The sequence below is a fragment of the Mya arenaria genome, chromosome 8, assembly GCF_026914265.1.
Source record: "Mya arenaria isolate MELC-2E11 chromosome 8, ASM2691426v1".
Lineage (NCBI taxonomy): Eukaryota > Metazoa > Mollusca > Bivalvia > Myida > Myidae > Mya > Mya arenaria.
Genome location: NC_069129.1, coordinates 66,011,414 through 66,025,159, shown reverse-complemented (window position 1 = coordinate 66,025,159; position 13,746 = coordinate 66,011,414). Strand labels below are relative to the sequence as shown.

Below are 13,746 nucleotides of genomic sequence, written 5' to 3'. Positions count from 1 at the left end.
GGGAGTAAGAGTGCATCTTAAGCAGTCGAAGAATAAATTTGGTTGGCCCATGAAAACAAAACACAATGTTTGAAAGCTGAACGATATTTTCCGACAAATGTAATTGCATTAAGGTTATTGTTGCTGGTCATGTCTTCATTCTGAAACAAATATCTCGATCAACTTGTAGTTGTTTATATAAATGGCGTCTGATAAATATAACAAGTAACGCTCGTTAATCTAAGAGAAGCAACTCAATAATCAACCATATTTACAGGAGGACTCAGTTATCGTTTTGAGAAGAACGAAGTCGACAATGCTTTTATTAAAACTGAAAATATATTCATTTCAAATAAACAGCGTGAGTTTTTACCCAAAAAAATCAGATACAAACACTTGATAAGATGGCACTGGAAAGCAGATGTTCACTTAAAACATATATTTACGATATAAAAACTTAAGGCACATTTTTGGAGAGTTATGTTCAGCTTAACATAAAAGTGTAATAACTAATTGGATCATATATGAAAATGGATGACAATCGAACTGAATATAAAATCACACATTTCAAAACACTGGTACAAAACGTTGGAAAAATATATCAAACACTTGATGACGGTTATGCTTGTTATGCAGTCTGCGTTACAGATGCTCATATAAGGTTATAGACGTGCACGATCTCCCCGAGCCCGACAACGACCATCTTGTTGCCCATGGGTTCTATTGCGACGTCCTGAGGGGAGACCGGGACCAGGATGGACTTGACGAGGGCACCGTCCGGTCCGATCTGCAGCACCTGTCCGGAGTCGTGGGAACATACGTACAGGTTTCCTTGGCAGTCCAGGGCCATGCCGCGCAGGTCCGTCCGTCTGTACGTGTTCCGGAAGATCTGCTTCCCTGCGCCATTAAAGCAAGTGATTGCGTCGCGATCTGACATGTACATGTAGTTCTTGACGGGATCGTAGGCGACACCTCCAAGGCCTTTGTAGTCGCGTTTCCGGGTAATCGTCTTTTCGATCCGGCCATTCCGCTCGACGATTGACAAGCTTCTGCAAGCCTTAGAGTAAAGGATCCCCATTAACTTGTTCCGAAAGTTACATATCCGGTACGCCTTGAAGGACGTGGCTAATTCGCGGATGTGCGACAGGAATTTCCCCTCAGTTGACATTAACTTAATAAGGCCTTCTTCCGGAAGAGCGATGGCGGCCATCTTGTCAGGGAATAGGCAGACACCTCTAGGAGGCGAGTTTAGCTTCGTGGAGGACCGAAACATACCAAACTGGTCAAACAACTTGACGCTGCAGTTGTTGAAGTCGGACAGAATTATGTCTCCAGTCTCACCGATGTCCACGGAATTGAAGATACAACCGTTCCGGTCGCCTTTAATCTTCCCATTTAAAATCCCATTCTTCTGCGCGGAGCAGTTGCGGAAGGGCTTGGTAATCTCGCGCTTCTCCGAGATCTCGACATACCCCATCCGATCGACGAGTTTGGCCAGCCGGACAAGGTTCTCGTCGGGGGTAAAGATGAGGTCAACATCTTTGTAGTCGATGCGTTCCTCGTCCGCCATCAACTCGAACTTCTCAACCTCGTCCCTCATAGTCTGGGTCGCCACCACCTGCAGGGGAGATAGCACAGACGTAACACTGAAGAACTGTTAATGATTTAAAACATGCTACTGTACGAGTGTTGAAAATGATTTAGAAATGCTACAAAAAGAACATCTACTTATTTTTTCTATACATCGTTTGTGAAATGAAGTGGAATGAATCTTGCAACATCTGGGAAATGAGAAACTAGACGTCGGTAGAAACTGGCCAAAACAGACGTTTCATGACACATGCGTGATGATGTATATCACTAAACATTCAAAATATGGATAGAACTCTGTTTAAAGGTTACGCACAGCGCCATGGGATTCATCGCAAGTTTCAGCATACCTGTTGGTAGTCACTGCCGTTGTCTAGGTTGTTGGTCATGATGGTGAGGGAGCTCTGTATGGAGTCGCGTAGTCCACGGCTCCGGTCAACCTTGGACTGCAGGATGTCCTCGTAGTCCCGGGCTACCGTGTCTATCTCATCCTGGGGACGGGAGTAGTGGGTGTTAACGTTTTTAAAATATTACGAAATAAATACGAGTGAAACTGTGCCTTATTAAGTACTATGTCTTAAAAAACGTCAAGTCTTTCAATGATCACATAATATTTAGCTCAAATATTTGGGACATAGCTTTAACTGTGATATAGGAATTGTCTTTACCTTAAAGGTAGTGACAATTTTCAGAATCAGATAGTCTTTAAAAATGCTATTTCTGGGGTTATTTCAGACCTGGTATATGTTTGCAAGTACAGTTTCTATATTAATATAACTTGACAGAACCAAAAACAACTATTTTCCTCCTGCTTAAGCACTTCCTTTACAAATTGTTACAAAATATGGTACCTATTTTATGTATTCTTTGATAAAAAAAAAAACGAACTGTGTGCCACGTAGAATAAATTTCTAGTTCACATATAGTGTAAATTATACTTTTAGTTGTTTACCAACTAAGGGGTTGTTTACCAACTAAGGAGCATACCCCTATTCTCCTAGAACATTACAGTGATAATAGGATTTATGTTACCTTCATTTTCTCTTCCAGTTCGTCGAGCAGTTGAATGACGGACATCTTCAGCTTGGAGACCTCGTCCAGGATGGACTCCTTACGGGAAATGAGGCGGCTGTGGGAGTTCTCCTTGGTGGACATGACGCTCTCCACAATGTGTATGGCGTGCCGGAGGCGCTGCTGCAGAGTCTGGTTGGTCTTCTTGGAGCGCGCTTTCCGGTTGTTGCGCGCTGTGGCGAGTATAGTGTCGCAGTGACGATGGCCGACTGCAACACATGTAGCACAGACCGGATACTGATGGTTCTGGCAGTACATATCGAGCAGCTTCCCGCGGTGGTCAGGGCAGATCTCGTGCGACTGGATCATGCGAGTAGGACGTTCACGTGCGTCGTCTATGTCCATCAGGGCATGCGTTTTGGTGATCCGCATACCACGGTGGCTCTTCGTACACATGTCACAGAGCGCCTCGCGGCAGGTGGGGCACCAATACAGCGCCTGAATGGTCTCTCCGTTCTCCGTGCACGGATCACAGCGGCGGTCGTTCCGAAGGGTGAGCGCCATTGTGCGCTCTGTTCTCTCTGTCGGGGAGGGAAGAGACGCGAACGAGGACCGGGTGGATATCGGCGCCTTGAATGACATCTCGTCTTCGTCGGACCTTTTCCGCACGGGATTTAATTCTCGACAAACCGGACAAGGGAAGAAGCGGTTCTTGGCTCCCGGTAGTTTCGCTATGAATACGTCCAAGCAGGTTTCACAGAATGAATGCAGGCAAGTTAAGCTTTTAGGATTTTTAAAACGACTATGGCACAACTGGCAATTTAAAAGTTCATCTGAAAACGCGTTAATAGATGATCGCCGGCGGCTTAAGCGAGGTTCCGTAAGTTTAAACGTTTCTCCGATTTCCGACTCCGTTTCCGTGCGGGAAACGTCCATTTTTCCGTCGTCCATGAGCGCTGTTACTGTGGAAATACATTTCTACATAACGCCAACCACAATGCTCAGTTAAGAACTCACTATTGAAGTATTCAATATTTTAATATGCTTGTAGGTCTTTTGAAACTTTCACAACTTAAGACAATGGTTGATCGTCACAGAAGAAAAATCACATGGACGGTAATCAATGTAATACATGACTCGAGTCAATTCCCATGAAACAAGATATGGTTTGAACAAGTTATTTAAATACAATGTGTCGGTGAATTGTAATCAAAGTATAAGAAAAAATACATATATTCTGCTTGCATTCCGTTTTTGCCATTAATTCCATCGATGTAATGTTAACACTCTTTATTTTCGGCGAGACAGTTGCGTTTCCCTTCTGTTTTAATTTAAAACTAGATTATATTTTATCACTTCTCATTTTGAAAATAAGCTCTGTAATGGGTGACAATGCTCGCCTGTATTTCCTCTCAATGTCGACCAAGGTTAATAGCTCAACAAGCGATTTAGCTTAGGCGATGGGTGGCGCTAACATTCGTATGTATCCAGTTTCACTTAACATTGTTTCAAGGTTTCCTTATTCTAGCCAGAATATCATCACGACGACGATGACATTAACGCCGGTGCCGCCGATGACAGCAATGCGTCAAACATACGTCGTGTCTACATTACCAAATAATCAGACGTACTAACATAAACAAATAAAACTAAATTTAGTATTTAGTAGTGCTGTGTCCTGTTCGGAAATGTACCGTCAACCAGTAGATGTTTCTCATATAAGAATTATCGTCTTTATACATTTTACCAACTTATAAGTTATAGAAATAAAAAATATTGGTGTCAGGTGTATTTATTATTTAACTCTTACAAATATATGCTTGTAATACAACGTACATTTTAATCCAATGAAATTGCAGATAGGCAATTATTAAGAACTAGACTCGTTAAGAATTTCACATTTCGCGGGTGTTTAAAGGTCCGACTACTGCCACTCATCCGATACACATTCCCTGCGTCAGATTTTGCGTTGCCAATGTATCAACTATAATCTAAGGGCGTTTTTGTTGGCTATAAACGGGTTTCGGTTTTATTTCCGTTTCACGAACTGTGCATTTGTTGTTACAGTTTCAAATAAAACCAAAACCAGTTTTATCGCTTTTTTAACAAAAACCGAAACCGGTTTTCGAAACTATTGAGACCCCTACCGGAGGCGGTTTCATTGGTTCGTTCCATCCGAAAACTAGTTTACTTTGAAACCAACATGGCGGAAAGTGATCAACCACGTTACTTCAAGCCAAACTATCAAAACCGAGTTCGAAACTGCTGAAACCATTGACACCAAAACTGAAACTGGTTTGGTATCAACAAAAACGCCCTAAGTCAGTTAGATGACCTGAGGTTATTTCATAATGAATAAGATGGGCTCGTTCGCTACGTTCACTCCGCCCATACTAATTTTTACTTCTGCCATGTAACTATTACTGATATATACGAGCGCCCACGAGACGGAACATAATACGATCGATGCATGGGATCAATTACGCGAAGAAACTGACAGCAAACGACAGATATTTTACTCATACATAAGTTTAAGCAATTTCTGTAAGGAGTTTCACCATTAACGGTGTGAAAGGTTGTTAAGGATATGATGATATATGTTTAGGTTAAAAACACGGTTAATGTTGGACTGTCAACACGAACAGAATTCTCAAATTGTCCGATTTATTATGCAAACTGGCGTGTATATCTCCTGGTAAATATGTCAATATGTTGCACAGAAATAGACCGAAATCAAGGCAAACAAAGCAAGTATAGATGCACTATGCACAACTACATGCTTATTAATTTATTATGATAGAAACAAACTTCATCTTATTGTAAAAATCTTTATTAAGCAAGTAAAAATACAAAATATAAAACATTATAAAAAGGCAGCATTAAAACATTTGAGACAACATTCCTGAGACAATAAATTGTATCTAAAATATTCGGAATACAATTACCATAATTCATAAATAATGTCAACTATTGAGTCTTTGAAAATCATTATGCGTAGTATTAATATGAGTGTTGTATATACATGTACAGTAAATGATTACATACATTCTATCAAATGTACTGACAATGAACGTTAGCTTATTAAAATATTTAAATAAAACTCACTCACTTTAAAATACCCATTTAGTCCATAGTCTCAGTTCTTTGGTACAAACGACACACAACTATGTCCTCATAAATCAAGGTCCTCATAAATCAAGGTCCTCACACATCAAGGGTCTCATAAACCAAGGACCTCACACATCAAGGTCCTCATAAATCAAGGTCCTCACACATCAAGGGTCTCATAAATCAAGGTCCTCACACATCAAGGTCCTCACACACATCAAGGTCCTCACACACATCAAGGTCCTCACACATCAAGGTCTAGCAGCGGGTGTCTTCTGTTTCCAAGTTGACTTTTTCAACGACGTCCGCATCATTGTCGTCTGCACTGCCGCTCGCACTGTCTGACGTCACCGTGGAAGTCCCGTCCTCTTCGTCCATTTCATTGGCCAGCCCACAGCGAGGCATCCAATAGAACAGCTTTCTCTCCCACTCGGAAATGTTCGTGCCAACCTGGTTTCCGGTAAGTTCCATCAGCAGATCCTCCCGCGGGAAAAATGCGGGTTCAGCTTGTGTCCAGTTATACAGACTGAAAATTATCAAAATACTATTTACTACCATTAAAATTAAAGGATACATAGTTCCATTACTTTTTTGCACTGGTATTGCTGAAGCTATTTTATTGAAAAATACTGATTGCGCTTACAGATACCTACTTGATTTATATATCACTAGAATATTTTTAACGAGAGTTTAGGCAATGAAAAATTATCAACTATACGCATGCTTACCGGAAGTACTTCACGACAGCGACCCCTGGCACCCAGATTGTGGGGGTGAGAATGAGGAAGGCGGCGAAGAACTTGCACCAGCCGGGCCACTCCAAACTTATGTTTTCACCCTGAAATTGGTTGAAGAAAATATATAAACAAGGCTTTGAATAACTATATACTTTTTGAGAAAGCAGCAAAATCGAAGCTTTTTTGTGTTTGAATTTCGTTTCTTTTTTGTCTAATCTATTGTCGGTTAACATAACGCGTTATTTTCCACTCAGTCGATCTTTTTATTAATGTTCTATTTTTTGCACAAGTTCTCTATTTAACAAATCGACTACTTTTTTTTAATCGCGGCGCCTCGTCTTTTTAAACGGATACAAAAGTAAACTGTACAGTAAAGTACATAATTCTAGAAAATGATAATTATATCATATCATGTACTCACGATGTCAGCGTGCCATGCTTGGTAGGGGGCACCGGAAGCGGCAATCTTGGCCAGGGATGCGAGCAAGATGAGCGACATGGCGAGTGGGGACACATACTTCCAGCACGCCAGCCAGTACCAGTTGGGCCTCGATCCGGTCATCAGCTCGATGTCGTCACCGAACCTACAACATCCGGGATTAAAGCATAAGTTTCCACAACATAACAAGATCGCTTTAAAGAAGAGACTCGTCTCGATTAATCAGTAGAAATGACAAGTAGCGATCGCTTCCTGCCAATGGTTGACGAACAACTGCATACAGACAGTTTCAGTGGTATTTTATGCACCAGTCAATTGTAACCACGCCCCACCCCCGGTCCGGGGAATAGCGGGGACTTTGACTTTCAGTCTAGCCAACCCCGGCTAAAATCCCCGCCCTGCGGAGAAGAACAGGTGGTAAAATCCCCGCCAAGTGCCCCTCGCACCCCAGGGGCCCTAGGTAAGGCCCATTCCCCGCTATACTTAAAGCGAAGATAAAACCACCGCAATCACCCGGCACTGCGGGGCCAACTGAAAGGTTAAAACACGGCCCATTTCCCCGGCTATCCCCTGTATACCCCCGGACCTGTGGGGCAGTGGTTACAATTGTCTGTCGCATAACTGCATTATGTAGTGTACGAAAACGACATGATATACATGATAATCATAATTGTAACCTGTAAGAATAGCATTGCTCGAGCACTCACCTCTTAAGGCCGTATACATATGAGATGGCGATGACCTGGGCGAGGGCGACAATAAGGAGGGGCAGGTTTCCGCTGTACTCGTCAAACAGGATGAAGACATAGGGTCCCGCCTGATGGCAGAACGCCAGCGATAGCACCGCCGAGAACCCGCACACCACGACTGGTGAAGAGAAGAAAAACACTAAGTTAGTACTGGACACTGGCATAATGGCAAAACGCTTCCTTGAATTATGGATAGAAGAAAAACACAGGGTACGAGCACGTGGGAGTAGCATTTAATAGCACCCCCCCCCACCCCCAAACGGACAACAGTGTGTGTACCCTAAGGCCCCACACCTCTAGTTTTTTAATTTACCGAAAATGATGAATGTATCTCGGAAACAATGTTTCCTATGAAGGAAAAATGTGCAGAAAACACGCTAATTCGACCTAATAGACGTTATGAGACGATAGTTGATCACTGTAACTCTTTTAGGACTCACCAGTCATTTAATATTAGTGCTGTTTCAGTTATTAAATACACAGTTAAAATCTTGTTATCAGTAATCGGTGAAATAAACTAATTATTTTGTAAGTTGTTAAAGGTTTATCACTCAAAGTTGTATGTATTAATATAAAATACGAGTATTACTTAAATTTAGAGTACACATAATGTGAACATACTGAACAAATGTGTCTTGGTGAGGCCGGGGATGCGGGCGGGTAGGTTGAGGTCCATAAGGGAGGTGACCACACTCTCCACCATTCCGAACATGGAGTCGAGCCCCAGGGTGAGCAGCATGAGGAAGAACAGCACCGCCCACAGCTGCGGGACCGGGAACTGATTGATGGCCTCTGTGAACGCGATAAACACCAGACCTGTACCCGACGCAGACTGCAAGGGGAGAAATATGGGTGACACGTCATTCATTTCGTCAACACATACAACACATGGTTTATTCGACCAATTTGACCAAGTGATCTGTCCAATACTAGATGAATCAATGAACACTGTTGTTTAATTTAATGACAATGCCGTCGTTCGATGTCATTGAGCAATTTATTAATAATAGACATAAAAAGATAAATGCATGGATGTTTTCTTTAAAAATGTGTTCTCTTCAATCACAGAGTGGTGACAATCATTAAGACGGAAGTTTTGGCCACATACCTTTTCTAGTTCCTGTTCAAGGCTGCAGACTGGAAGTGCAGGCATCTCGCCAATGACCGTGTACCAACCGGAAGTGTCGTTGTCCCAAACCGTAAAATTGGCGAGCGACCCGGCCGCCGGAACCAGCGCTTCAGTCGTGTTGAACAGCCGCACCAGCTCGGCCGCTCGCCCGGCCTCGCAAGCCTTAAAACTTTGGGTTGCCTTGAAACCTAGAATGGAAAATTTCATTTTCAACATGGTTTGTGTAAGACTTGATATCATTTTCACAGCTTTCAAAAAACGGATATCATTGAATTTGAAGATATCTTGTACTAGCATTTATAATTTATTTCTAAACGTTCATGTTAGCTTATAAAAAAAACATCTGTCAAGTTAACCACAAAATGGCTTCAATTACTAATTAATTTAATCAAATGGCATCAGATCAGCTCACCGAGAATGGAGAAGACGACAACGCCGGCAAAGACGGAGGTGCCGCAGTTGATGACGGAGACGAGCACGGCGTCCTTGTAGCAGTTGTTTCGGACGGGCATGTAGCTCGCGAACGCGATCAGGCCTCCGAACGCCAGGCCTAGGGAGAAGAAGATCTGGGTAGCAGCCTCCAACCACACCTGCGGGTCCGCCAGGCGGCTGAACTGCAATAGGGTTAATGTATATTTATGTACCGAGGAAAATGATGCTTTCATTCACATTCGGATATTCATCGTATTTTTGCGAAGCATGTGTTGCTGTAATACTTATGTTTGCACTATGTCATATTTTGGTAGCGCCCACCTGCCCTCATGGAGACCAGCATTGGCACTGTCCTCCCTACATAGAATTGTTAACGACGGTCTTTTTTGTTTTGCTTAAAACTTAAAATTCTGAAAATTGAAGATTATACAAAAACTGTTTGCTAAAACCCTAATACAGTAATGAGTTAAACAACCTCTTCTCCTACTTCTATAGGAGCAAGTCATATGAAATGTCAACAACGATAACTGATGTGTTCAATTCAAACTTTGAAAGCTAGAGAAAAGTTATGTCCTCGGGCCTTGGAGCTCTTAAACTGGGCGGAGATGAACGTCTACTTACGTCCGGTGTAAAGAAGCGAGCGACGCCATGATGGAAGCCTTCAAGCGTGACGCCCCGGAAGAAGAAAATCACGAGCACCAGGTAAGGGAACGTCGCCGTGATGTAAACCACCTTAAAAAGCAAGTTCAAGACATGAGAGACCTGTCAAGTCGTATCAAACACATCAATTCCTGGACTTATCAATAACAGTCCATGCAAAGTTTGTGTAACATTTATACAATCATAAGAACTTGTAACTTGTATTTCTCGCTAAATGTTATAGCATTTTAATTTTGTTCTTTTTCCTTAAAATCTTTCAAGCGATGATCACAAATCCCGTTTTACTTATGCCGTGTCGTGTTCCAATAACAGCCTGTTCAAAAGTTAAAGCAGGGCATAGCCAATCTGTGTTTTATTTATTCTGACACATTTGTAGTCAAACTTTTACTCCATTCCGATGCCCTTACATGGACAACCCTCCCTCATCTTTCTCATGGCCCTGGGCCCTTTCTCAAAACGACTGAATAACACGCCAGGTACCTTTCCGCTGGTGGTGATGCCCTTAAAGATGCACAAGAAGACAACGAGCCAGGCCGCGAGAACCGATACCACAATCCACCAGTTTACCTGGCCGCCCACCCCCACTTCCGGCGAGATGTTCAGCGTCTCCCGGTACCAGAAATATGTCGTGGGTGAACTAAGCTGCAAGACAAATATAAATTCTTAAAACGTGGCATTTATATTAAATTCTAAAAGTAATTTTTGGCCTATTTTGCTGAAATCAATTCAGAAACAACTACTGATTATTGCTTTGTTAATGTGATGCTCGTGCTGTTTTAAATATTCAAAAGATGAAAACTGTTTACTGATTGTAATGTATTAGTACTAATTAAAAGCATATTTTTCGCAGTCAGAGGGGTTGGGACATTATTATTTTGTTATGCCGGATGTGCCCTCACACTTCTACTGTTGACTTATCTTATTAAGGCGAAAGGTTTCTCACCTCGCACTCCATAACGGGTGCGGTGACATTTCCGGTCTGCGTGGTGGGGCATGCGGCCCAGGGGAGTGGTGACCGGAAGCTCTGTACCAGGTAATACAGGCACCAGCCGATAATCGTGTTGTAGTAGAAGGCGACCCAGAAAGACACGATGGCGCTGGCAATACCTGCAAATAATATGAAAGCATTCGATAAAAGATTATCTTTCGTCGTGACATGATGTGATAGTAATTGATCGATAGATCAATATAATTTGAACGATTGATTGGATGCATATAGCAGTCATTATTTAATGGCATAGATGGCAATTTATATTTGGATAATTCTTAATATGGTTCATAAAAGGCCGTTTAATAGTATATTTAAACTAAAAACCTGTTTGCATGTTGAAATAATATTTTTTGATGCCAGTCAATAATGGACGATTCACGTACCAATACCGCCAAGGTAAGGTGAAATGTCGTTCCAGGCGCCGATGGCTCCCTTCCGGAGGCGCTGACCGACCGCAAGCTCCAGGTAAAATATCGGGATACCCTCGATCGCCAACATAAGCGTGTACGGGATCAGGAACGCGCCTGGAATTGGGGTTTAGCACTACATGAACGAAAATCGTTGAGACATAAAGTAGTTCCTTAAAAGTTCAGGTATCATTTTTATGAGTGAAAATCGTGCTATCTTTATGAAGTCTGTTATGGATAAATATGCTTAGGCCATGATAAATCCCTTCTTTGAATATGATCGTTTTATTGCGAAAGGACAAATAAAATGAAATCATCATTATCATCACCAAGGCTTTATTGCCACCTTCACCATCTATATCAAGCCATAAATAAGCTTTGCCATCTATATCAAGCCATAAATAAGCTTTGCCATCTATATCAAGCCATAAATAAGCTTCACCATCTATATCAAGCCATAAATAAGCTTTGCCATCTATATCAAGCCATAAATAAGCTTTGCCATCTATATCAAGCCATAAATAAGCTTTGCCATCTATATCAAGTCATAAATAAGCTTCACCATCTATATCAAGCCATAAATAAGCTTTGCCATCTATATCAAGCCATAAATAAGCTTTGCCATCTATATCAAGCCATAAATAAGCTTCACTATCTATATCAAGCCACAAATAAGCTTTGCCATCTATATCAAGCTTTAAATAAGCTTTGTCGTCAAAATCTGGCTTTTAATAAGCTTCACCATGTATTTAAAGTTTTTAATAAGTGGACATTTTATATAAATAATAAAGCAAGACTTCGTCCATGATAAATATGTCCGTATAAATGTATATCGTTAATAGTATACAATAATCAGTGTCATTTATTTAAAAAAAAATCAATAACGGTAAGTTGCCGACATACCTCCGCCGTTTTTCTGTGCGAGGTATGGGAACCTCCAAACATTACCAAGCCCAACGGCGAAGCCGACCACAGCGAGAATGTACTGGACCTTGTTGTCCCACGTCTCCCGCTCGGTTGACGCCGCGGCATCGGAATCTTTCGACTCTGGGGAAAAAACAGTTTTAAATCACATATGGTATCTTCACGGATGAACTGGACCTTTTTGTCCCCCATGTCGCGCTTGACTCGAGCTGTTGCATCGGAATCCCGACCCTTTGGATGAATGAATATGGAGATATTTTCGTAAATGATGTATCAAAGGTTATTTCCACATGGCTTGGACACTGAAATATGGCATTTCAGTCCTTTGATTTTGTTTAAAAGGTAATCATATGACATATCAAGACAATTTTTTACCATCTATTTATATAATATAAAATATATTTTCGTGACAGAGCTATGTGATGATCGCCTTAGGAATTGTTTGTTACACCACGCCGTGAATATATATAAACTTCTTTCATCCGGAATGACGACAGAACAAAAAAACTAGACCTGAAAATAAATATGAGGGATTCGTGTCTAAAACAGTGCTAAAATTGTTTCCAACGTTATTTATATGCAGTCCATGGTACTTGTTACCATTGTTTATGCAACACATATCTACAAAAATACACTAAGGGAATATTCCTCCCGAAACGGAGGACGCTCAAAAAATACCTGGTTCATTAGAAGACCGTATCTAAACAAACAAAAATGGTCAACTAAAGCCTTAATAAGGCTGTTAGGTGCAAAACGTGTTTGCAATAGATCGTATCATAGAGGGAATTCAAGTTTAAATAATTTAATATTTTAATTTTAAATTGATAAAAACATACATGTTTAACTACTCGTAAAATTCACTGGGCCACTTTTTTCTTTTAAGTTAACGGATCGTTCACCTTTAATGTTGTTTCACTAGGATGAAGTATCTTATTATTGTACATACCTTTTCTCTTATTAGTTATAAGCCCGTCTGTGGAATCCGCTGCTACCGCAGTCTCACTCTTGTCCAAATCCATGGCAACCAAAAATGGTCTTGATTTATAATGTCCACAATTTTTAAACAGCTAGCTGCACGTCCTTTCGTTCGAAACAATGTCAGTATACTAACGATATTAAATGAAACTTTGAAATTAACATCTGAACACCCAGACTCGATTTTTCTACTTCGACAATATGTCAAAACCCGTTTATTGCTTACATGTACTTGACACTTGGCACGTGGAGGGCGGAATACCCGGAAAAGTGTCGTCTGCTATTCGGTTTCTTTAAACAGACGCTAAAGCAGACGACTTTCACGCTGTCTTCCGAAGCCAGTGCATCCGGCGATTGGTCGTCTGCTAACTGATTACGTCATATTACGCGATAATGATCAATTTCGCACATTGTTTGTCTTAGAATGCATCGGGGCCTGGGGCAAGATATTTACAATATGTTTGTTCTTCGGCTTATCATCTGACACTTTATAATAAGTTAATTGGTACCAAATCATCTAGGGGTCATCAGGTGCATACTTTATGTCCATGAATATTTACAATGTATACATTGAATATGTATAAGTCTGAAATATAGAACTGTTTTATATTTTAC

At 41.2% G+C, this 13,746-nt stretch overlaps 2 protein-coding genes across 2 annotated transcripts; both read right to left on the bottom strand.

Moving 5' to 3' along the window:
• Positions 1 to 285: 285 nt before the first annotated feature.
• On the bottom strand, positions 286 to 3,646 carry LOC128242678 (E3 ubiquitin/ISG15 ligase TRIM25-like). Its single transcript, XM_052959923.1, has 3 exons — positions 2,602 to 3,646; positions 1,920 to 2,060; positions 286 to 1,597 (listed from the first exon to the last, which is right to left on the bottom strand). The coding sequence occupies exons 1-3, from the start codon at positions 3,529 to 3,531 to the stop codon at positions 632 to 634; spliced, it is 2,037 nt and encodes a 678-aa protein (XP_052815883.1). The 5' UTR covers positions 3,532 to 3,646; the 3' UTR covers positions 286 to 631.
• Positions 3,647 to 5,946: 2,300 nt separating this feature from the next.
• Positions 5,947 to 13,175, bottom strand: LOC128244487 (sodium- and chloride-dependent transporter XTRP3-like). Its single transcript, XM_052962489.1, has 13 exons — positions 13,103 to 13,175; positions 12,136 to 12,279; positions 11,209 to 11,349; positions 10,778 to 10,941; positions 10,315 to 10,476; positions 9,796 to 9,906; positions 9,155 to 9,356; positions 8,722 to 8,930; positions 8,235 to 8,445; positions 7,572 to 7,731; positions 6,847 to 7,009; positions 6,417 to 6,526; positions 5,947 to 6,214 (listed from the first exon to the last, which is right to left on the bottom strand). The coding sequence occupies exons 1-13, from the start codon at positions 13,173 to 13,175 to the stop codon at positions 5,947 to 5,949; spliced, it is 2,118 nt and encodes a 705-aa protein (XP_052818449.1).
• Between the last annotated feature and the right edge of the window lie 571 nt (positions 13,176 to 13,746).